The following is a 23,974-nucleotide window of genomic DNA, read 5'->3' as shown; positions in this document are numbered from 1 at the left end:
AATAAAAGAATGATAAGGAAAAAAAAACCCCAATAACCCAGCTGCGTGTAATTAAGTTTTGGAAGCCCCTACTAAGATTTGATTAGTCATGATAAGAGGACGACAAACTGGGGGCCCAATCCAAACTACACAGTGTTTTTAGCCTGGTGAATAGCCTTACTGAATGAGAATGCTCTAATACTTCAAGTTACTCATGTAAATATCTGCAGAAATAGAGACAGTCCTAAATTAATAGTAAAGAAAAAAAAAAATGCAATTCTGTACAAATCTTACAATTCTTGAAGTTTATTAATTACTTTCTTATGACGTTTAGTGGCAGCGACAGTTAGGAATACTTATGTTGCTCAATGTTTGCTGTTACCAAACCCTCCTTCCAGCTGCTCGTAACTGCCAGCTCCTAGGGCCAGTTTTTTCCCTCTGGATGTCAGGGGGTTGCGTATGCTCTTTGCTAGGACACTGGTCCCTGTTAGCATCCCGCTCTGGGGGCATTCTGGGTGCTTGCAGGCTGGTGGGGTTGGACTTCAGCGTTGGGACGTTTCTGAAGCTCTGACAAAGAGTCCTGGAGAGGGAGACTGAAATGGAAGCGAAGGTTGGGATTGACCTGCGGAGATAACAGGGAGGAAGAGCAGCTCTGCTGTCGGCACTGCTGTGGTGAGGAACTGGAGGCGCCGAGAGGAAAAACGGCAAAACAGAGTCAGGGGAAGACATGGTCAGAAAGAGGCAGGTGGATGTGTGTCACGCAGAGCACTGTCCGGGGAATGACAGACAAAATTCCTCAATCTTACCATGCTGCTGCTGTCAGCACATGCCTGTGCAAACCCCACTGCCAGCACATGTGCTTCAGTTCATGCAGAGTAGGTGCTTCACTCAGTGCCGTTTTCAAAAGGCATCTCACTGCAGATAGCATGCCTGTCAAAGAGACTTTGCTCATTTTGCATTTTTAAGTGATATATTCATGTTTTCTAATAGAAAGCTGGTTTTCCTAAGATGACAGGCAGAAAAGAAACAACTAGAGGCTAACCTACAAGAAGGCATCACTGGCTAAAAATGTCAGAAGGATGTAGACCAATGGGAATACTTGTTCTATAAGCTTAAATAACAGAGATAATGATCAAATAGTTTCTTGTGTGAAACAACAATCTTAAGTTATATCCTAGTGATTTTCTATCTTAGGTCAGACCTAAACCTTAATGGCACACTCCTTGACAAAAACACAAAAGAATATACTGCCCTGGCTGTAGAAATAACATATCTTAGGGAAATGAGATGTTCTTCAGGGCAGCACTCTCTGTCTGTGTGTTCCATCCCTGAGCACTTATGTGCTCCCTGCATCAGTGATCTGAAGAAGTCTCCTTTGGTCTTCCTAGTTAATGGTGGCCTCATGCCCTGTTGTGGTTTAACCCCAGCCGGCAACTAAGTCCCACACAGCCGCTCGCCCACTCTCCCCACAACAGGATGGGGGAGAGAACCGGAAGGGTAAAAGTAAGAAAACTCGTGGGTTGAGGTAAAGGCAGGTTAAAAGGGCAAGCAAAAGCCGCGCACTGAAGAAACCCAAAACAAGGAATTCATTCACCACTTCCCATCGGCAGGCAGGGGTTCAGCCATCTCCAGGAAAGCAGGGCTCCATCACGCGTAACGGTTACTTGGGAAGACAAACGCCATCACTCCGAATGCCCCCCCCTTCCTTCTTCTTCCCCCAGCCTTATATGCTGAGCACACCGTCATATGGTATGGAATATCCCTGTGGTCAGTTGGGGTCAGCTGTCCCAGCTGTGTCCCCTCCCAACTCCTTGTGCCCCCCCAGCCTGCTCGCTGGTGGGGGGGGGTGAGGAGCAGAAAAGGCCTTGACTCTGTGTAAGCACTGCTCAGCAACAGCTAAAACATCCCTGAGTTATCAACACTGTTTTCAGCACAAATCCAAAACACAGCCCCATACTAGCTACTATGAAGAAAATTAACTCTATCCCAGCCAAAACCAGCACATGCCCTCCCTTCCAGCAATGGCATAAAGCAGATGGCTAGACTAACTCTCCCTCAATTTCTCCAGTACCAAAAACCTTGCTTTGGAAAATTTCAACACAAAAGTCCAGGTCAGGCACATTCTGAGAACACCAGTTGCCTTTTCCCCCTTCCATCTGGCGGGGTGCATGTGTCCTACTGACAGAGTGTCTTAGGCAGCCAGCAAACCAGAAACTTTTGGGGGAGGACAATATGCATTCTTAGATACTGAATGATGCATGAATACTTTTAAGAATAGTATGTGGTATATCAGCAGATACATAGTTTAATGTTTAATAGATATACTGAAGAACAAAACCTGTATTTTTAATTTTTTTAAAGCTGTTAACATCTCTTGAAATTCTGTTAATAATCCCTTCAGCTTTTGATGAGTGTGATTGGAAACAGCTGTGTCTAAATTGTTTCAACATCAAATGAGAATGGTCTTGAAAATGAAAGATTTCTTTGTGTACAAATAAAAGAACAACAATTTAGCCAGATTTAGATTTTGCAATGTTTTTGTTGAGTCATTACTATCTGGTCCTGAAAAAGAGACTAATAATTATATAGCGCGATTAAGATGAATTCTAACACAGCCTTGGAAGGGAAATAGGTGTGAAGTTTGAGACCTCATCAGTATGAGATACTGAGCAAAGCAGACCTACTACCAAAGCATTAATTTCTCTGATTTTCACCACTGATAGTGGTCTCATCACACTTAACCAGGACACTATTTATGTTCTTAAAGGAATGTAGATATAACAGGGTGTGAAAATGTTGTAAACCACTGTGAGTAGTGAATAGTATGAACAATATAGCTCTTACAAACACTCCAAGGGAATTTGGAGATAGTTTACTTATACTTTAAAGAGAGAAAATAGTCCAAGGATGCAGTAAATGGTTATCATTGTCCTATACCACATTTGGGTATTTTTAAACATGCTTAATATTGGATTTTAATATCGGATTTTAATATCTAACTCAAATAGATTTCCTTTCTACTGCTAATTCAGATATGTTAGGTATTTTTGCAACATTTTTTTTTCTGTGTTGTTAAGCATCTATGCTGGCTAGGGGCATGTCATAAATCTGAGTGAAGTGTTACTCCTTCACCTGGGGGTCTTAAATGTAGAGAGTAGTGACAGTTGTATCGGTGGTGGAAGGGTAACTATGTTGTTTTAAGAACCACTCCTTTCTGGGTCAGCAAGGAGCCTGGCCAGCAATTTCAACAGAAATTGAGTACAGAATGGGCTTAATGTGCAAGAAAGCATTTCCGATACACTAAGTAAATGTCAAAATGCTAGATGTCAAAAGCCAGCTGTCAAAAGCTGGAGAAGTTAATGTCTTATTCACAAGTACATTTTAAGTGAACCCCTACTTTGTTTATCAATAGTAATGTAAGATTAGCTGGTGTGTACATGATTATCAGGACTTAGAGTGGTTTACCATTATGATATTAATTCAATTTACTTCAACAACCCTAATGTAAACAGCATGACTTAAAATCTTCCCCAGGGACAAAGATTGGATGTAGTTTGCATATTATACAACTATTTCCTGGAAGAAAAAGGAAAAAGTTGCACAAAGTTAATTTGATATGTTATTATTATCTTTGGGTATATAAAATACTGCCCAAACAGCATGTTCTCTCCTTTTCTACTTCACTTATCACAAACTTGCATAGGAATGGTAGCTGCATAAATGAATCCCGTGCTTCCCGGAAATCAGTAAACATGCCTATGTAAATATATGGATGAAATGGAAATTTTAAGAGGTCAGGTATACATGTTTGATCATTAATATACATACACACATATATACGTAAGTCTCTATGTATGTATCTTAGTAAATGTATATATACACATATATATGTATCAGTGTATATATGTGTGCGTGTATGTATACATTATATACGTATGCAAGATGCACAAATAGCAGTTCTTTTTAGAGCAAACGTATACCTAAACTTATATTTATGTATCAGAATCTGACCACTGAACATCTATGTATACATTGAGAAATACATAAGTGATTTTATTTTTCCATCTTCGTATTTTTACAAATACATATACTCTCTCTAAAACTTTAAAAATACACTATATAAACATGTCAAGGTACCAGAGTACTTTAAAGCCAAAAGCAATATGCCAGAAAGCATAAAGTTTTCAGAGAATTTTGAATGAGAAAATTTGATACAAAGTGAGTATCTTTAACTGCTTTTCAGGGGCCAGGGGAAGGAAAATTTCTGGCTCCAGAGGCTGGGTGGGATGAGACAATTACATCTTCGAAGAGCACAAACTCCACCTCGTGGTAGGTTCGATGGTGAAATTTTAGAAAACCAGCAATTCTAAAGCACAACCTCAGTAGTATGAGAGAGCTGTGAAATCTAGAAATAAAGATTTAAGGTGATACCGTTATCTTTAGGAAAGTAAGAAAAAACAGAGAAAAATGTACTATAAATGTTTCTACAACTTTTTGCTACTCATCAGTTGATGAACGCCTTTCAAGTAATAAAACCCCCTTACATTTTTATCATAGGATTGTGAACTTGTTAAAAAAATAAACTTTAAAGTAATTCACATGTACATGTAAATTGTTTTATTTGTTTAATCTTTTTTATTACCAAGGAAGACATGTAAAAAAGACATCTGAATGGATTAATTTACTCCTGCTTCCTCTTAAGCAAAGTGTATGGACCAGATAAATGTACAAGTCCCTGAAACTGCTTTGATGTACAGCAGTTTAGAAGCCATTACATAAACTTCTGTAGTGTTAGATTTAAGGGTAATTCCCACTTTAAAGTAGTATTTTTCACTAAATTAGTTCACATTTTAAAAAAAAGAAATTGTCCTTACGGTAACAATTTCTGTGATTGATCTTCCCTTAAAAAATAATTAAAGCTTATTTAAATTAATGAGGATACTATTTACTTTATTTTTCCTTTTCCACTTCTTTACTATTCACAACAGTATCCAAGTAGAACAGAAACCACATGTGCATTCAGGAAAACAAGAAAATATGAAAATATAATGCACGTTGGCAGAAAAAAAAATACCTCATGTAAGGTTCATTGCAGAACTAAAGAGTAGCCCAAAGAAAAATAACAGAAACAAAAGGATCTTAATTAACTCTGGCAAAGGATGACCCAAGCATCTAGGTTTTTAGTATGATGCTTACTGTAGCACAGAGGAGGCCCCATGGAAGAATCTGGGCATCTGCCGTACCGATAGGGACAAAGCGTTCAGCTGAATCAACTTCTAGGTCAAAACCAACTCCAGACTTCTGACTATGTTATATAAAATTTATGCAACTCTGAAACTAGGAAAAACGGATAATCCAAAGGCGAAACACGGCCAAAGGCATATTAAAATATGTTCATAAGTCAGTGAAATTAAGTAACATTTTCCTAGGTTTTCTACAAAGATCATCTGTCCCTTGTAAAGTATTCTGAAAAGTACTCAGTTTAGAAATAATTATTTATTTTATATTTATGCTAGAGCTTGTGTATATTCATAAAAAACTAAGCATATTCTCGTAAGGGGCAAACACAGACCCTGGATCAGATTCATCATGGTAAGGGTTATATTTCTTATTCACCTGGACTAAATTATCAGAAATCAAATTTCATTTAGAGGGAATGCTGGTAATTAGAATAGTCGGTTTGTCGCTTCTGCTTCGTGGACTAATTAAAAACCCAAACATTCTGCTCATCCATACCAGTAATGGGATTCATTACTCCTGCGGCTCAGTCCCCATCTGAAGAAAAGCCAGGTTGCCTGAGAAAAACATGAATATTTAGCCCATAATGATCTGTTTGCCATACCAATGTATTCCATAGTAACTCTCGTTACATCATTTTCCTGTAAGAAAAGCTTCACTAGAGCCTTAGTAAGGTATGGATGTTCAAAGAATATTGGATTAGAATCCAACTGAACCAACAGTGAGGATGTCCAGTTTTTATTGGGCTTGGTTCTGTGAGGAGAGAGTCCCATTAGCTTATGCTGATTTAGCAGGAGTGAAGGTGTTCAGCATCTCTCAGAAATGAAAGGTTTCTCCAAGTCCCAGTTTGGCAGGATGCTTACTTATATACTTACACTACTCTTAGGTACTGTTTCCAATGGAACTACTGCCATATATGAAATTAGGCACATACTTAAGTAACTTCTTCAATAATGGCCTACATGTTAACTTGAAAGTTTTATTGCTATTTTTCTAAGTCAAAACAGAAAAAGGCATATGTATTTCTAAGTAACTGAGTACCCTCTTTAAAATGTGAACTTCAATATTTTACCTAGTTTGTTAAACCAAATAATATCTTACATCAAATATTATAATTTTGCAAGAGTATCACACTGAAAGTGGTACTCTGTAGACTGAAAGAGAATAAAATTATTTAGCAAAAACCATGAAATGCCTGTATTCAACTTTTCACATAAAAAAATATATTTTGTTTTACAATACCAACAGTTAAGGCCACAGAACTCCAGCAAGATGCTGATAAGCATATCAATTGCAACTATTAAAATTACCAATAAATATCAAGAAAATGGTCTGCATGTTTAAAATCACAGCAATCAAATCAATAAAAAAAGCAACCATCAACATCTCTAGTGAGTCATAACTGTTTTCAAGTAAAAATTGCACTATGTGCTTTAAGACTGTCACATTCTTACATACTGTAACAGTGTTAGAGTAATATACAAGTAGAAGATTTCATCCTTCTGTCCTGATTAGTCACAGTTTCCCTGGAATTCTCCATTGTATGATTCTGGTTTTCATCTTTACTGTCTTCACCAGATAAATCTTCCTTTTCTTTTTCTTGTTCACTCTGTAATGGCTTTCCAGATCTATCTTCCTTTCCGCTACATACATTCTTCTGGCCTGTCAGTGGCTTTCGCTTAAACAGGGAAAACTGAAGCAAAAAACAGGTAAATAATATGCCCAAAACAGTTAGCTGTGAAATTCAAGGTTAAAAAACCACAAAGCCTTTTGATCAAGGTCAATTTAGGTTGCAAATTTCTCCTTGGTAAAACAAACCATTTCTCAAAACAAAATGACTATTTAAAAAATGTTAATGGAAAACATTCTGCTGCAATATTTGAAATGTGTCAAAATAGCACACATGAATCAGAGAAGTTAAAATGAATGCATTTTGTCAAATGACACACTGTACAGTTTGTGCAAAATACTGCAAGTGGTGCAAAATTATCTGCGTTCCTTTCAAACAAGAGTCTGAGGCAAGGTCCAAAAATAGAGGCTCAGATCTGCAAAGCCCCAGAGCAGTAAATGCTTAATACGCTTCATTATAAACATGTGTGTAGTCCCATTAAAGTTAGTGACAATGTGTTTTTACGTCAGTGAGACTACACACGTGCTTGAAGTTAATTGGTGCTTAAGGTCTTTGTTCAACAGGAAACACAGCAGCCAGCCACAGCAGCCTTTGGATCCTAAACCTGTAAGAAATTCCATATAAGGTACTCCTCAACATGCATATATATATATATAAAAAAAAAAAAAGTAAAAAACCACACTTTTTAAATCAGTGCACGTTGGAAATAGATACAAGGTCAACTAGCTCAGCTGCTGCTTTCAGAGAGAAATATGGTGGAAAATTTTTTTAGATAACGTCCCATAGGAATCAAGTCCTAAGTTTTCACCTCAGCAAAATCTGATGTGATTAACAACCTGTCTTTTATGGGCACGCTATACATGAACAGGTGATAATGGGCTTTATCTCAGTTCTACTCACAGAAGTACTATGATTTATTTTAATAGAGCAATTATTTGGACAGCTTTAAGTTATTTTATCACAAAATCAAATCAAATCTTAAACAGAAGGAACAGGTTGCTCAGCAGTTTAATTGTTTATGCAGATCAGATCAATTGCGGTATTTGCTTCAGCTTAGTAACTGCCTGCTGCCTTCCTGGTCACTGGTAAAACTGGAAGGAAAAATCAGGCCACGCACCTTTTTTCTCCCAATGATTCCTCCAGTTATTTGGTCATCAGTGTTCTCTGAAGAATTGTTCACAGTGTGATTGTCAGTGCTTTCTTTCTCTACAATAATACAAACCTTTATATTAACTTCCTTTTGATTCTTGCAAATTAAGAGCAGACAAAACTGTTATTCAAATTATTTTTGAAGTTAAAGTCACTAAATAAAATGTGGATCTTAAAAAAAAGCAATCAGAATATTCAGTTCAACTTGATGCCCAGCCTGACAAGAATGTTTTTATTTTTTTAATCTCTCTACATAATGCCCTTACTTTATTCTCCAGATGCTCGATTTTCAAGAACAGAACACTTATGGCAGTGACATTATATAAAATGTTTTGACTTGACACTCATAATTTCCTCTTGCTGACAGAAGACAATGTCTTGCACACTGATTTTGAAAGTATATTCTAATTTGGAAAAGCTGACTTTTAGGGCAGGAGTTATGGTTCAGCATGAATTTTATTCCATAGAAACAATTCTGGGAAAGGAAAAACTTTCCATCTGAGTTGATGTTCCCGGGTTTAAATTTTCCTATACTCCCTGTATGAATGATATAAATTTAGAACTTAATATCAAAACTTCCAGATCACTGGATGATGGAAAAATATTTAAGCATCCATTCTGGACAAGCTATTTCCATTATAATATTGAAAATAAATGGCATAGCTTCTTCATTATTAAGGCAGTGGTCTTTTTTATACCACATTTGTTATTTTCTTTCAGAAGAACAATTATAGATTATTCCAGAATTTCTAAAATAAAATAAATATTTTTGACTTGTCTTGCATATAGGGCACCCAACTTCATGCTCCCCAGCTTTTCTAAAGGAATATATGGTTCGCTCAAACTGTCAGCAAAACTACAAGCAACAACTAGATTTACATCTTCAGCATCTCTAAACAATGTTCAGTAATTACCACATTTCACCTAAAATAATCTGTTTGTGAACATGAGGAAATGTCAGTTGACAGAGAAAGACTTTTCACAAGCTTCTCTGTTGAAGTGAAGAAACACGGCACTTAAAGAAGTTGCTTGAGAGATAATACAATTACCATTACTTTGTCACCGCACAACTAGAACTGCTCTTAGCAAGTAAGATACAGTCCTGTTAAGAGAAAGTCCTTCACGTGGACCTCCTCCAATACATAACTGGAAAAAGTATTTTTTTCTTCTGAATCATTAACAATTAGTAATGGTTTTTTGCCTCTCAAATTTCATCACCTCTCAAGAACTGCTTTACCTACTACTGACAATAACTGTATTGTTCAGTATTTTTGTAATAGAGATTGTTTAGAAAAGTTTTATCTTTTGAATTTTTTTTTTTTTTGGAATGTCCATACTGGTCCAGTTCTTAGGAATTGCATTCTTACCCTGCTGAATGATGGTCTCTTTCTGAGTAGTCTCTTCTGTCTATAGAGAGACAAAATAATGAAATCTCTACGTTCAAATTTGTTAAAAAAAATTTTTTTAAACTATTAACACCTACATATTTGTTCCTCCCCTCTACCAAAGCCACCCCAAACAACAACTTTGCATTTCCAAGATAAGAACACATATATTCAAACTAATATAAGTTATAGAACCAAATTCTTTCAGAGGCCAATAACTTAATAGGAGTAAATGCTTTTACCTCTACAGTTTCCACTGTGCTATTACTGCTTTTCTCTCCCTCAGGTGTTTTACTATGTTTCTCTTTTTCATATTTTTCCTCTATTTCCTCTTCTTTTTCTGTTCCTTCCTCTCCTTCTGCTTCTTCTTCTCCTTCTGCTTCTTCTTCTCCTTCTGCTTCTTCTTTTTCTTCTTCTGCTTCTTCTTCTTCTTCTGTTTCTTCTTCATCATCATCATCTGTCTCTTCATCTCCAGACAAGTTTTGTTCCTTTGACAAAATGGCCAAAACATAATTTTGAAATTCATGCTGCACAATGCTATCATGGTCTTCATCCTACACCAGTTCATCGTACATCATAATTTGACTCAGAACAAGAAAACTCAAAAGAAAATGTTCCAAGGAGTAGATAGAGTAAGGACAAAGACAGGAGCCCTCATTTGGGGTTTGCTAATTTTAATAGATTTTTAAAAAACAGACCTCCAGTGAACATTAGGAGTACAGCTGACTTTTATGTCTTGCTAATGTGTCTCCTTAATGGAAAAGCAATGAAAACAAACTTTTTTTTTGAAACAAAATACTTATTTTAAAAGTTTGAAATATGCATAAGTAATACAAGCAGTAGTTATTCCAAAACTGAAAAAAATCATTAAAATCTATTTCCCAAGAAAATTAATAAAACAATACCAGATACAATGTTCTTATTCATCTGATTCAATATAGACACTATAATTTGAATTTAAGTTGGTTTCAGCCTAGGATAAAACTTCAATATAGTAAAATAAATTTTTAAAAGTGCAAATGCTATTTTTGTAAAAATGTGTAGAAAAAAGAACCAATTATATCCTTATTACTCCATTCAATCAGATTGCCATTACTATGCCATTTATGTATTTATGAAGTACAGTATTTTAAACAGAAACATTCTCCCTCCCATTGCAGAAATACAAGGGCCTAAACCAAGTCCAAGATGGACTTCTGATGTCAAATCAAGTGAACCCTTATCATTGCATCAGAGTGCCCAGACGTACTATTACATGTTTGCAGTCTGATGCTTTTCTTCTATGATTGATTGAAATATAGGTACTGAACCGGTATTTTATGTTAAAGAAACCTAACAACAAAACACTTCTGTTCCACTGCAGCCTAGGTCATGATGGGAACTGGTGTGAACAATCTGCATGCTCTTTTGAAAGTGTGCTAGAGGAATGGGTCTTTTTCTGAACACCTTCGTATAGCAGGTCCAAATGCTTTCTCCTATCTTTCGTCAATGTTTTCCTTACTCCCTCTTACTTTTTTAAATTTTTGTTTGTTGTCTCCACAATGACTGTTTTTATGCTCATCAGAAGGTAACTTGCTAGTCAGGAGGCGACCATTAGCTAATGTTTCTAGAGGTTGGAACACAAGGCTGCTTAGCCAAGAATGTTAGAGGTATGCAAAAGCTTAACAGGTTAGTTGTTTCCTGGCCTGTTCTCTTCTGGGTGAGTTAACTCTGTAGCAAAGTATTTTCGGACCTTACTTAGAAGCTTTCCGCCACTTTAAGCACAACAGCACACCTGTAATTAAGAATCACAATGATACCACAGACATTCAGCTTGTACCACTTACATTGTTCTCTTTTGCCCCATTGTCCACAGGCTTGTCTGTGGTGCCCTTCGCAGCTTTAAAGACCAAATTTTTAAACTTAGGATAAAAAGCCTCACTGTGCATACCAGCATGTGCAGCAGAGTTAGTGGGAGTTCTCCACAGCGTCTAGTATCTGCGCAGCACGCACCACGTTCTGAGAACTGCTGTGAAACAGGCTGGCAGCAAAGATGAATCCAGCATGGAGTTCAGGCTACACATTAACCACACGCTGATGCTACAGAGAGCACCTGGGAAACTGAAGGTACCCTGGTAGTACGTTATATTGCCAGCTACGTATTCCAGCTCTAGAAATGTTAGGAATGAAATAAAAGCAGAAATCGCCACATGCCATTGGCAGAAAGTCCCTTTTGTAGCATAGCACAATGGTGACCCAAACAACCAGCATTTTGCAACGGATGAACACTTCAGCTCACACGACTGGAGAAAAGACCTTCTCCTAACAGGTATCTCCCAGGTATCTTCCTTAACTGAGGCTTCTTCCAATCACCTTTCCAGTCTGAGAATTTCACTGCAAACAGTGAAAAAGGCAATCTGCTTTCAACTCTAACAAAAGAAAACTAAGTGCAGAATATTTCAGTGAGACCATTTCTTCTCACACAGCAAGTAGACTGAGCAGCAGTGCCGACACACACAATACCGTAGAGCACACCGTTCCATATTACCAGCCGGTCGTGTGCCCTGGCACACTATTGTGCAGGTTCCCGGCAGCAGTGCAAAAGATTCCCTGTGGTGATCCCACTGTCACGTCCTGGGGGCTCCGCACAATGGAAAGTCATTCTGAGAACAAGCACAACCACTGTAAGAATCTTGTCTCCTGGCATTTCGAACAAGTAAACAGGTAGGAGGAAAATGACAGCAGGTTTCAGAAGGGTGTGATCTTTTTTTGAAATGTTCTTGATTTTTTTTTGTTTTACTGGGAAGATTGATTATGAAGCTAAACATGACAAACTCTTTACAAACTTGACTCTTCTATAATATATTCCAGCATCTATGATGGAAAGCAAAAGCTAATAATTCTTCCACCTTTCTAGGAGCTGAGAAAAGGTTGCTTCTTACATACCAGTATATCTGAGGAATAATGCACAATAAAAACGGAAAATGTTTTCATCTAAACTCCTTTGGAAGTGGTGTTATTTATCATTGGTATAGTTTACCTGTAGACTTGAATGGTACCACTATGGGTACACTGCAACAGTCAGTACAGAAGTGTTTAGAGGTAACACATGCACAGGATTTTGTCTTTGTAAAAAATGTAAAAAAGAACTCCACTTGATAAAATACTGACATTCAGTCTTCCAGAGGAGTATCAGATTGACATGGAATTACTTAGACATCTGTGAGAAAGCCAGAATTTTCTATTTTTGGTCCCTTCAAAACTGAAACAGTCTTCACAAATATTTAGCATAGTTATGGCCTATGGAAGGGATTCAACCTAGCCATTTCACACTGGAAGAAATGTAAGATTAGTAGGGCATGTATGCACGCTGTAACATGCATCTACAAAACACAGCAAAATGTGTAACGACAGCTAATTGTAAAAAGAAGATTTTAGTCCAGCTTTGAACTACTGAAGATGTTTATCCCACTTCATAAGCACATGGAAGTATCTCTAGCTCTGCTAATATGGAGATACTGGTCAAGCAGTTAGCAACAAAAATACTGATGTTCCATATAGTGTGGGCAATAAAAGTAGTTAGGATTCAAGTTCTGAGGGAGGAACTTCTCCTAATCACATAGTAAAGAGTCATGACATATTCACATGAAAATCAGTCCCAAAGTCAAACTGATATGAACTTCTGCTTACAGTGAACTTACGTATCAGGTTTGGATCCTATCATAAAGGCAATGCTTCCTATTAGCCTAAACGAAGGTATCTAAATGTAGGAGTCTACAAAGGACATAGAATCTAAGATGCCATTGTAATTAACAGAAATGTTCCTTTGGTGGCATTCCTTTGACAAGCACCGCTCAGACATCCTAGGAATCTGAGACATCCTTACGGATGGGGGCTTACGGAGACCTTTCTGGACCCCAACTCACAGCCATGTATGATACCCCACAACACCTAAAATCATACTAGATGTGTTTGTTTAGGCAACTGAGCCATGCTCCTCGTCAAAAAAATTGGTGGAGCTGAGAAACACTCATTTCACCCCAAAGAACACACCTACTGTTGTTAAACTGAACAGCTTCCCAGACTGACCACATTTCCATTTACTGTATTTGCAGCTTCCCACAGGTGTCTCTGGCTGTCACCTTAGCTGTTCAACTTCTAAAATAACCCATTTTGAATAATAACTCTGATAGCACAGTTTTACTACTGTCACTTCTGCTTGCCCACTTATAGGCATGTTTTGGAGAGTTTTTACCAAAGGTAGTGAAGGAGAGATGAGAATGTCGTATTATAGATACTCTTTTTACTTTAAACGATCAATCATCTGGCCATTAAAAATAATCTCTGAAGAATCTGAGGCTACTAATTAAAGCAAATATATATATATGTGTCTATGTATATATGTATTATACATATATTCTATATATATACTTATGTTATATGTATATATTATATATATGTATAATCTCTGCATTATTCTCTTTCATTATGCTTTAGGAGGTTTATTTTCTTATTCCACTTTAAATTCCCTATTCATAGAAAGATAATGCTGCAAGAATAACTTCAATACTTTCACCTCTGAAGTTGAGACACAGAGAAGCTGACTTGGCCAAGGTCACACACAGAAAGTCAAAAGTAGTAAAGAACATACAAGTAAAATATTTGAAACAGTTTTAATTTAAGCCTGAGGTTCCAGTTTTTTCAAGGACAAAAAAAGTGGTTGGTACTATGAAACAACCTTAAACATTTTGTACCTCTAGTATAATAAATCAGTACAACGGAACATCAGTCTTGAAAAGATGACCTTGCAGACTTAACAGACTATACAGATTTTGTATAACTGTTTTGTTTGCTTAATTTTTTGCATGCATTTACACTGGTTTTCCTGTAAACCTAGACCTTCATAATAAGACATTCTTAAGGATAAATTTGCTCTATCCAAGCTTTAGGGAACAAATGACCTTACTCGCTTACAGTTTTGGCAAAAGTATTGCCTCAGTGGGTATAATTCAGTGGGTATAACTGCCTTCTGCTAAAATGGCTGCAGCTGCCTTTTCTTTGGGCAGATTAATACAGAATAAAGACATTTCTTTTCCGAATGCTCTACAAAAATGTGGTCTTATGTCTACAGGAGAGAGGGGAAAAAATTTTGCTCTGTTCCATACCGGTGTCTCACCTGGTGTCATGCTCTGGCTGAGACGGTCTCACTGAAGACTGGAGACATGTCTCATGGTAGACCTTGCTCAAATGACAGTTGCAAACTAGGTTTCCCTGTATTGCCCGAACTATTTCATTGTGGATCCCTCCTGCATACTTTATGGAAACTGAGCTCTGGCAGATGGGCTGTTCATAATTAGCATTTCAGAAGGGAAGGCTTATGGTATCTTTCCAAACCTTCTCCAGAAGTCAAAATGTTTTATGTTTGCCACCATCATTTCATGTTTCTAGGGAAGAAAATCTCAAAACCAGTAATGAGACAAATTTAGTTGCGGATCTTTTAAAAATCTGGTGAAAACTCAGTGATGAAGAGAAATCTGTAATTATTATGTGTACTACTCAGAAATGGAGAGTTCTGGGAAGCTCTGGTTTACAGAAAAGATATTTCTGTTTCTAGTTGCCCTGGAAACTGTTAAAAAAACACAGAGGAGATTATTAAAGAGACCTGAGAATGAGGTAGTTAGCTACATGGTTCTTCCTTGGTGTTGTTCTGCCAAGCAGCCATAAACCAGCAATTGCTTAGCAGAGTTTTTAATCATTTAAGGAACAGATTTCTCCCATTACCCGTCCAGCCCATTGCCTTTAGATGCCCAAAAGCATCCCATGGCTCTCTTACACGGCTATACGACAACTGAATGGAATACATACCTAGTAGGAGTTTCACTATGAAGTAGAAGACTCTTAGTAGATGGGTATCAGGTCTAAAGAGGTTGGTCAATGGGCATAATGCTGTCATATGGGACTGAACAATGCTCCCTCCGTAGAGCACTGGTCAAGACAACTACAAAATACATTGCTACAGACCACCTTTCCTTTTTGACGCAGGACTGAAAAGGAATAGGTAGAGGAATCATATCCTCCACTAGCTATCATTTTGCTCTCCAAAATACTAGTGCACATCAATATCACTCCTGAATTGTCCATGCTGGGAAAATGCACTGTGTTAACATTTTTCTAAAATAGCATTTAAAGTAACAATATTAATCACAATTTTACATGCTGATGAGAGAAAAAAAATTAAAATAGCTGTTTACCCTCTGTGGGTTGGAGATACATGGATGGGTAGGCATGTAACATTTTCTTGATATTGATCTTGTCATGATATCAAGTTATGTGATGTGAAGTGACTGGAAATACTGCCTGACAAAACTCTTAGTAAAGCTAAGATACATACTTTGTAGTTTCTTACTTAGCAGTTACAATGAAAGCTTAACATCTTAAAATCCACATAGTGCTAGCCATTTGTCATCAGGAATTTGAACTGGGCTTTCATTTTGTAGCTATTAATATAGAAAAGTTATTAGCTCAGCTACTCTAAACCTTAGAGAAGTATCTTTCACTTCAATGATTACTAAAGAAAAAGCTGTCCAGTTTGATGACTGACGAAATTCAAAGACATAAGTACTCAAATGAGAGATTTAAAAGCTTATTCTTTCAATTACTAGGCAGTCAACAAGCCAAACTAGGCTTTCCTTATATATTGTCATGGAAACAAACAGAGAAGCTCAGTTAAATACACTTAAAAGAATTTTCAGTAAAATTCTTCAGCCGACCCTGTCGCCTTACCATGTCTAAAAGTTAACATCTAGACTTCCACTAGGTTATATTGGTTTCCTAATTGTACAATTCTATGTCAAGAGCATTTGACATGGATTACCTGATACTTACAACAGTCGCTTAATGCTTCTGCCATGTAAGTATCCTGGAATACTAATGCAATGCTGAACTCATAATTTCAGGCACACCGTGCAGACAGTGAAACAATTGGAAGTCATTTTTATGTCAGGCATAAGTTTCCATTGCTACATGTCAAGCAAAAATTGAACTTTAAAGACAGTAATGCCTTCTTGTAAATATGATGGAAGAAAATGTTTCAAAATAGTAGATGGCCACATGATGATACAGTGATTATCCTGAATACGTGATGACTAATTACCACAATAGTACTTGTGATACTACAGTTGCATCCTCCAACAGCATGGTGTCACTCTGAGAAAACTGGAATAAAATAGTGAATACATAGCTGTAAATAATGTAGTTAGAAACTGACTGAACAGGCTAATTTTTCATTGTTGTGCTTCTAAGTCTTTTTCTGCCAGTACTTTACTATGCAATATATTTCATTTACTAAAAGCCAAACACAAGGACCTACAAGTTTAGATCTGTGCATTCTTGTCACAGGCTGGCAGTGCACATACTTTGCATTAAGAGAATTAATCTGATTATATTTATTAAACAAGACTTCAGGTGTCACTCAGAGATAGTACACTGACATTTATTACACAGTGCCGGAGTTTATTCAGATCGGTATCTGACGACGGAGTGGGAGTCGCGGTACCGGAGTAATGATGAGTCCCAATGTGGGTATGGTCATTCTCCCTTATTATAGCTTATAGCAGCACTTATATAGCCCCCAACCTTATACATGCGCCTCGTGTGAGATAATGATTGGTTACATGCAATTGTTCACGCGCTTGTAACTCAGCTATGATTTGTGCTAGCCTTCTGTCCACGCGCCTTCGTTCTGTAACATCTGCGTCCTTGCTGACATCCTCTTTTACCTGCTTTTCAGTCCAACTTCTTTGATTTCTTGCCAAGTACTCAGTTTCTCAAAACTTCCCTATCTCTGTAAACGACCTTCAAGCTTAGCACAGCCTGCAGCTGCCTAGTTTGGATCGCTCATTATGTGTCTTCCCACAACACAGTAGTAGACAGTCCTTTTTTGATTAAGGATTAAGGATTTTTTATTTTGATTTTTGATTTTTAAAGATTATTTCAGTTGGCTTTGGTGTAACTATTCTGTGCCTCGCCAGCTTGCTGCCGTAGGTGTACTTTGAGAAAGATATATCTCTGCATTCTTGTTTGAGTATAAATAATTACTTAACAATGTATAAAATTTTAATGTAAAACTACATTCTAAAAAAGACAGTATTTGTACAGATTTTGTTTTAGATTTTGAATATTCACTACAAAAAACAATTTAAATAGAGTTATCTAAAGGATCCTCTTTCTCCAGCAATATAGAACAATTTTTTTTTATTTATTCCCCAAGATAAATCAACATCTGAAATAGCTCAGATGTACTACAGCTTTCATATACAAAACTGGTATCTTCTCAAAAAAGTTTATTTTCTTTGGAGAACAAATAAATAATATCAATTTCCAAGGTGAAAAGGAAAAAAAACTCTACACTAGAAAGAATTTTTAAGGTGTTTTGTGAAGAATCACAAAACAAGTTGGAGACTATTACATCACGTATAATCTCTTATGAGCTATTTTACATAGTAATATAAATACCCTTTAATATTCAGTCACTTGAAAACAGCATACCAAAATAACTCCGAGGCACTTAAGCAAAACAGATGAAATATAAGGAGCAACTCCAAATCAGAATATGTTGATGTTATCTCAAAAAATCAGTGTGTCCCTGGAAGATACTATGCTGCATAGAAAATGAATTCTTAATGCTAACAGACACAGAGAAAAACTAACTTGGGAATATTAGCCCACACTTGGATGCAGTTTGTGCATTTTTTCTGAATTCTTATAGAAAAAAGTTTTAGTGTCTGGAGTTTGTCATGCAGCTCCCACGTATTTGCAAGTGAATGAGGACAGTCACTACTTTCTGCTTTTATTATGCCACATTACTTAGAGTACTGCACGTCTCTCCAAAATCCTTTGCTTTTTGTTGAAATCCTGCCTTAATCATGCTGGTTATTATTCAGTGCTTAGATAAAAATATGGACAACGGCAAGTTTTCACCAATAACACTACCGCACGCAGGAAGGTTCTTCAAGATTCTCTATTCTCTGTACATTCCTGAAAAGGATGCCCCACGAGTCCTACTAAAATCTCCACAGCCTGCAAGAGTGGGTCTCTTGGGGGAGATCCACCATCTGATGTAAAAGTGGCAATTTCTGTGCAACCATCAATAATCTTTAAACCCATTCTCATCTCATATAGGTAGATTTTTCAAGGCACACCCAACTTAGTAACACAAGTCCCACCAGCTTCCCCGTGAAATTGTTCTCCACATCATGCTGGTACTTGTGAAAGTTCTACCCCAGCTATTAAAAGGCCAGCTTTAAAACACAGCTTAACTTCTTTCTGTACCCTTGATACAGGACACATTCAGGTTTGCTTTGTTCTTTTTCTCCTCAGAGATGACAATGAAGTGCTTAGTAAAACAGATTAAATTTTGCAGCCGTTCTGCTGCTGTGTTTCTAATCATGAGAGTCGTTTTGTGCCTTGGCTAGATGCTGGATAGAACGAAAGTAAGTATTTTAAACTTCCTGTAAGAAAACCAGCCTTTGCCAGGCTGGCTCACAAACCCAAACTCATATTAGATTGGGATTATTGTTGAGTTCCCAGTTGAACAGCACAGCACAGTCTCTTGCATTATCACTGGTACACAGGGACTGGGAAATATTACTCTTCAGTACTACTGCGATCTATATCCTTACGGGTATAGGTGCAGATAAAGGCTTTATTTAATACAAAATTCTGCTTACAGCTACTTTTATTTAGCTCTCTCTCACATTCTCAATATGAAACCGCAAATACTTTACATTTCACACAAATCACAAATGCAACTCTTTGTAAAAGGTGCGGTACACATGGGAAATTATAAAGCTCTAAACCCATAACGTTGAACCTGGGACATTCCAGCAGACTGCCTTGCAACCCACCTCAGACAGAAAGAGCAGTGTCTCATGTCTGATTTTTCAATGCTGGGACATTTATGAAAGCCAGAATGGTAAATATCTTTACACTTGACATTTCAGGGCCCTCATAATAAATATTTTCATAACTAAGTATGGGCTTTTGAGATAATAGTATTGATATTTGTTTAAATTCTGATAGCATGAGGTTGCCAAGCAAAGAAGCAATGGACACTATCACAAATCCTTAAAAAAGACAGTGATTAAGTGTACTTGCTTTTTCTTTTTGCAATAGAAAAATAAAGCCTCTGTAGCTCTCAGCAGTGCAATTTTCTGATGCCAAAGCTATGTCTCCAAAATCCTTTCAATATGCAAAAGCAAACCTCTCCTCTCTCCATAAAAACATACGAATAAGTGTATAAAAATATTACAACTCAGAGAGTGACTTCAGATCACGAACTTGCTCAGAACTTAACTGAGAACAAAACTATAGGTTTGCCATTTGTGCAAGCAAAATATTCGCTCAGTTGCTCATAGATTGCCACAGTACTAAACACTGTTGTTTATTTGAATTGCACATTTAGAAATGAGTTGAGAATTTGCCCTTTTACGTTTACGTTGCCCTTTTTTTGCCTTTTTACAGATCTGACAACATGCTTTTGTCTGAAGATCCTGTTATTTCTGAGCTTGATTCTGCTTCCTGTAATACTCATTATAAAACTAAAGACAATACACAGAAGTTCAGGTGAGTACACAGTTCATAAATCCAGCCTATACGCACTAAGAAACAACTCAATTTGCATTAAAAAATGCTCTGCCTTTAATCAGTCTCATTTGTTTTAGAGTATTTAACACTTTTGTCAGAAGACTAGATTCACACCACAAATTCAATTAATAAAAATAAAAGACTGTTCACTATTCTGAGAGATAACATCTAGAAGGCAGTGTCATCTTTGGAGAAAGTAAGCTGAAATTTATCTTAAAAGATGGCTAAAGCTAAGAAAAGCTAAGGAAAAAAACTAAAAGCAATGGAAACAAAAACTAAATGTCCATTTCTGTATGATTCCTAAAGGCCCCATTCTAAAGAATAACCATGTACCTATCCAGATAAGACACTGGGACAAAAAATAGTGAATTAAAACCAGACATTTTCTGTAGTTTGGAGAAAGATATTTTTGTTATTCAGCATCAATTATGCAGAGAGAACTATTATCTGAATAAATAGTTTGATATTTTCAGAAATCATGGCAAAATTTAACTGCTGAAATTTTGCAGGCATAAGAGAAGAGTTGTGCTACCGCATATTCAAAAGAAATCTAGAGCACCCTCATCTCTAACAGGAGGTGTGTGCCAAGAGCAGACTTGCACCCCGCCCCCCGAAAATGGGATATGTGCTTGTAATTCATGCCTGCTATAAAAGGCAGTATGTGCATATGTAATTCTGTGAACATGTATGTGACAGTGTGCAGGGGGATTCAAACTTCTGAGATTAGTGTGTGCTGAGAAATTTGCAGGTGCTTATTAACATTTTATGGATGTCTGGTGTTGTTGGTCCCTGCTGTATTGCCGCTCTTGATCTTGAATGTGTAGTTGGTTGATTGCTGGTTAACTGTCATTAATAAATCAATAAACCACCTTGATCTTGTTTTGATTTAAACCACATAGCTGAACAGTTTTTCCATGTGACAATCATGAGGGAATAAATCATGAAGAGGGAATAAATGCTCTTTTTTCTAATACGTGAATATAGAGACATCAAATGACGGTACCAAAAGACAGATTGAAGACAAAAAAAGGAGTTACTTCTTCAAACAACATGTAAAGTAATCTAAGAATTGTTTTCCAAAACATGTACTGGATGCTAAATGGGTTAAAAACTGACTGAAAGAAATTCATGGGAAAAAAATGGCTATTAAATACAATAGATACATCTTCTGAACCGCAGATTATTGAGTATACTGAATATATTCGGTACACTGAATGATTACATAGGAGGAACAACACTACATGTTTGCTCTATTCTTGGGTTTTTTGCCAGGCATTCACCAGCAGCCACCAGATATTGGACTAGACAGACCTTTGGTCTGAGCAGTTGTCTGTTGTTTCTCTCTCTATTGAAGGACTTTTTTTCTCTACTGAAAACTAGTTCAAGAGTACTTCTGCCATGTTGCTTAAGTACTGCACATAAATCTTTTTGTATCCCATAATAAATACCAAGGACATACTGAATTTCCACAAAACCACAAGTGCCAAACTTTATAAACCAGTATGAGTCAAACTAATGGGAGTTATGCTAATGGAGTTCCAAAGTCCCCCCAAAGCCCAGAAAAATTGGCACAGTTTACAATTTATGTAACGATACTGTGGAAAACCCTTAGAAATGCTGGAGTAATGCTCTGCTTTTCCCCTACCACAGGAATGATCCACAAAACAATATAAAATCAGTTCTCAATTCAATGAATTTTTATCCAGACAAAACAAAGAAGAGGAGATGCCCATAACTTGGCTTCCTTTACCCTCCTGGGAAGCCTTATGCTATCAGCACATGTTAAGAGAGGAACAACAAATGGTCCCCATCCCAGATTAAAAGCTACAGCCAAACAGTAAATGAAGAGCCATTCCTATGTGGAATTGGAAATCACTTGCTTCAAAGTGCTCTCACTTTTTCCCCCCTCTCTCTAGCAAATATTTTTCGTAAGAAATAGCAGATTTTTTTCACAGCACAGTTTTCTTCCAAAGCTGAATTTTAGAATCACAAATAAGTAGATGTCATAGCCAAGAAACATGGGTTTAGGCCTATAAAAATACTTTTCGATATTACTCTAAGTTTAATCACAGTAACATCCTAATATTTCCTAAGAAAGATAAAATAACACAGCTTAACTCTACTTAGTTTCAAAAGCAAATATTTTCACAGCAGTTCAGTGATAACACAGCACTTCTGCTAAATAACTGAGGACTCCGTTGTTAGAGAGAGATGGTTTTTTGGGAAGTGCATTTAACTGTTAAAATATTCCACTCTATCAGAATACGAGGATACTTACCCTTTTCCAAAGACTTACACGTGCTGATGTCAAGACAATGTATTCCAGAAAATCCCAAAGCTTGAAACAGATTTCACAGGGACAAAATACAGTCACTGGACTAACTTTTTGTTACAGTTAGGGCATAAGGCACGTGACTGAAAATGATCTTACCTTCAAATGCGGTATATGGAAAGGGTGACTGAGTTAAGGATCGGACTGAACTAGAATCTACTGGCAAACTATTAATCTACCACAGCCTTTTTAGAAAACAAATTCTGGAGACATTGTGTCAAAGATAATTTAATGCCAGTATCTTACAAAACAACATTAAAAATGTTTCATAATCTCAACATAAGTATTGATTCTATTAACACTTTTATTGAATGACATTTATCCATTTTGATTCTTTTCTTCTCCCATCCTCATTTTCAAACAGGATTCAAACAGCTATTTTTCTAGAGAATGTCAATACTGAGATCTGTTTACAAAAATTTCTCAGAGCACCCACAGCATTTAAGTAATAATGATGTACGACGAGTCCCTTTCCCTTCTTTTGCCAGTTCAACCACTAATAGTTGAAACAGTAATGCAATATCTTACAAAGTCACAAAAATAATTTGCAAGATTTTTTTGTGTTTTAAGGAAACTCCAGAAGTATTAAAATTCTTTGTCTTTTCCAAAAAGAATTCAGACTTTCATGCCATTTTCTCTACTATTCCATCTGGCTTTTTGGTTTATTACATCATCCTCTTTCTGGCGATCACAGATGTGATTTTTAGGAGGGAAAAACACGAATCTCCTCCAGTGAGGAGAAGCTTAGGCTCTGGTCCTGAAAACATATATACGCTTCACACTGCAACAAAGTATATTCCCCTCCTTGAGAACCTTAGAGTTAGCTGACTAATGTCACTTAGTCTTTTGTAGGCAGATACTGAATCTTTTGTTTACTGCACAGTATACACAAGAAAATAATGTTTTACAGGTGTGTATTTTCAAATTCCTAATTATGTCTAATCACCAAATGTGATAGTCAAAAATTATCCCTAAACAGATGCATTCTGACACTAATGTAATCTAGGCCAGATTCTGAGACTTGTATTTGTCTTTTTGCACATAATTGTGTGCTGACACCAAAATAAAAGTCAACCTTAAGGCCTTCAAAAAAGCCCAAGCCACCATTTACCCAGGCTTGTATTGCCATTTACCTCCCATCTGCCGACCCATGTAAATTTGGCAACTTGTCCTTTCTTTAATTTACACTGAGTACTCAAACATTTTACCAATATATGAACAGAAGAAAAGTAGGGGGAATGAATACAGAGTGATACCAAAATTTTAAAATATGTATCTCTGAGGATTTACTGACACTCCTTTCATATAAGGCACATTAACAAGTAAGCTATCCTGCAGGTAAAACGGATGCATTACCTTAAGAAATCTGATTCAAAGGCAAAGAAGATTACACTGTTACAATGTATAATTCATGTTGTCAGCATGACATTATAATTTAATTAAGAGGCAAACACATTTTGCCTCCTCAGTAATTATTTTTCTAAATCTGTGTCATACATGATAAAGATGATGGTGTAAATGACTGTATCAACAATTTATATGATTTCTCTCACAAAAGCTTTCCAAATCTAAGCATTTTCTTCAGTCCTTTTCAAGAAATTGGCACTTAAGGTATATGCATAATAATTGACTACGTGA

At 36.7% G+C, this 23,974-nt stretch overlaps 1 protein-coding gene across 1 annotated transcript in view; it reads right to left on the bottom strand.

Annotated features, from left to right (window-relative positions):
• Positions 1-6,685: 6,685 nt before the first annotated feature.
• RPGR (retinitis pigmentosa GTPase regulator) overlaps positions 6,686-23,974 on the bottom strand; it is a 56,678-nt gene continuing 39,389 nt past the window's right edge. Inside the window, exons 16-17 of the mRNA XM_009580182.1 lie at positions 7,965-8,093; positions 6,686-6,895 (exon numbers count right to left, since the gene is read on the bottom strand). Of these exons, the coding sequence (XP_009578477.1) occupies positions 6,686-6,895; positions 7,965-8,093 (339 nt within the window). The remainder of the gene's footprint in view (positions 6,896-7,964; positions 8,094-23,974) is intronic.

This window comes from Fulmarus glacialis, unplaced genomic scaffold (genome assembly GCF_000690835.1).
Source record: "Fulmarus glacialis isolate BGI_N327 unplaced genomic scaffold, ASM69083v1 scaffold15666, whole genome shotgun sequence".
In the NCBI taxonomy this organism is placed as follows: domain Eukaryota; kingdom Metazoa; phylum Chordata; class Aves; order Procellariiformes; family Procellariidae; genus Fulmarus; species Fulmarus glacialis.
The sequence above is the reverse complement of the archived record's forward strand: the minus strand, read 5'-3'. Positions and strand labels throughout refer to the sequence as shown.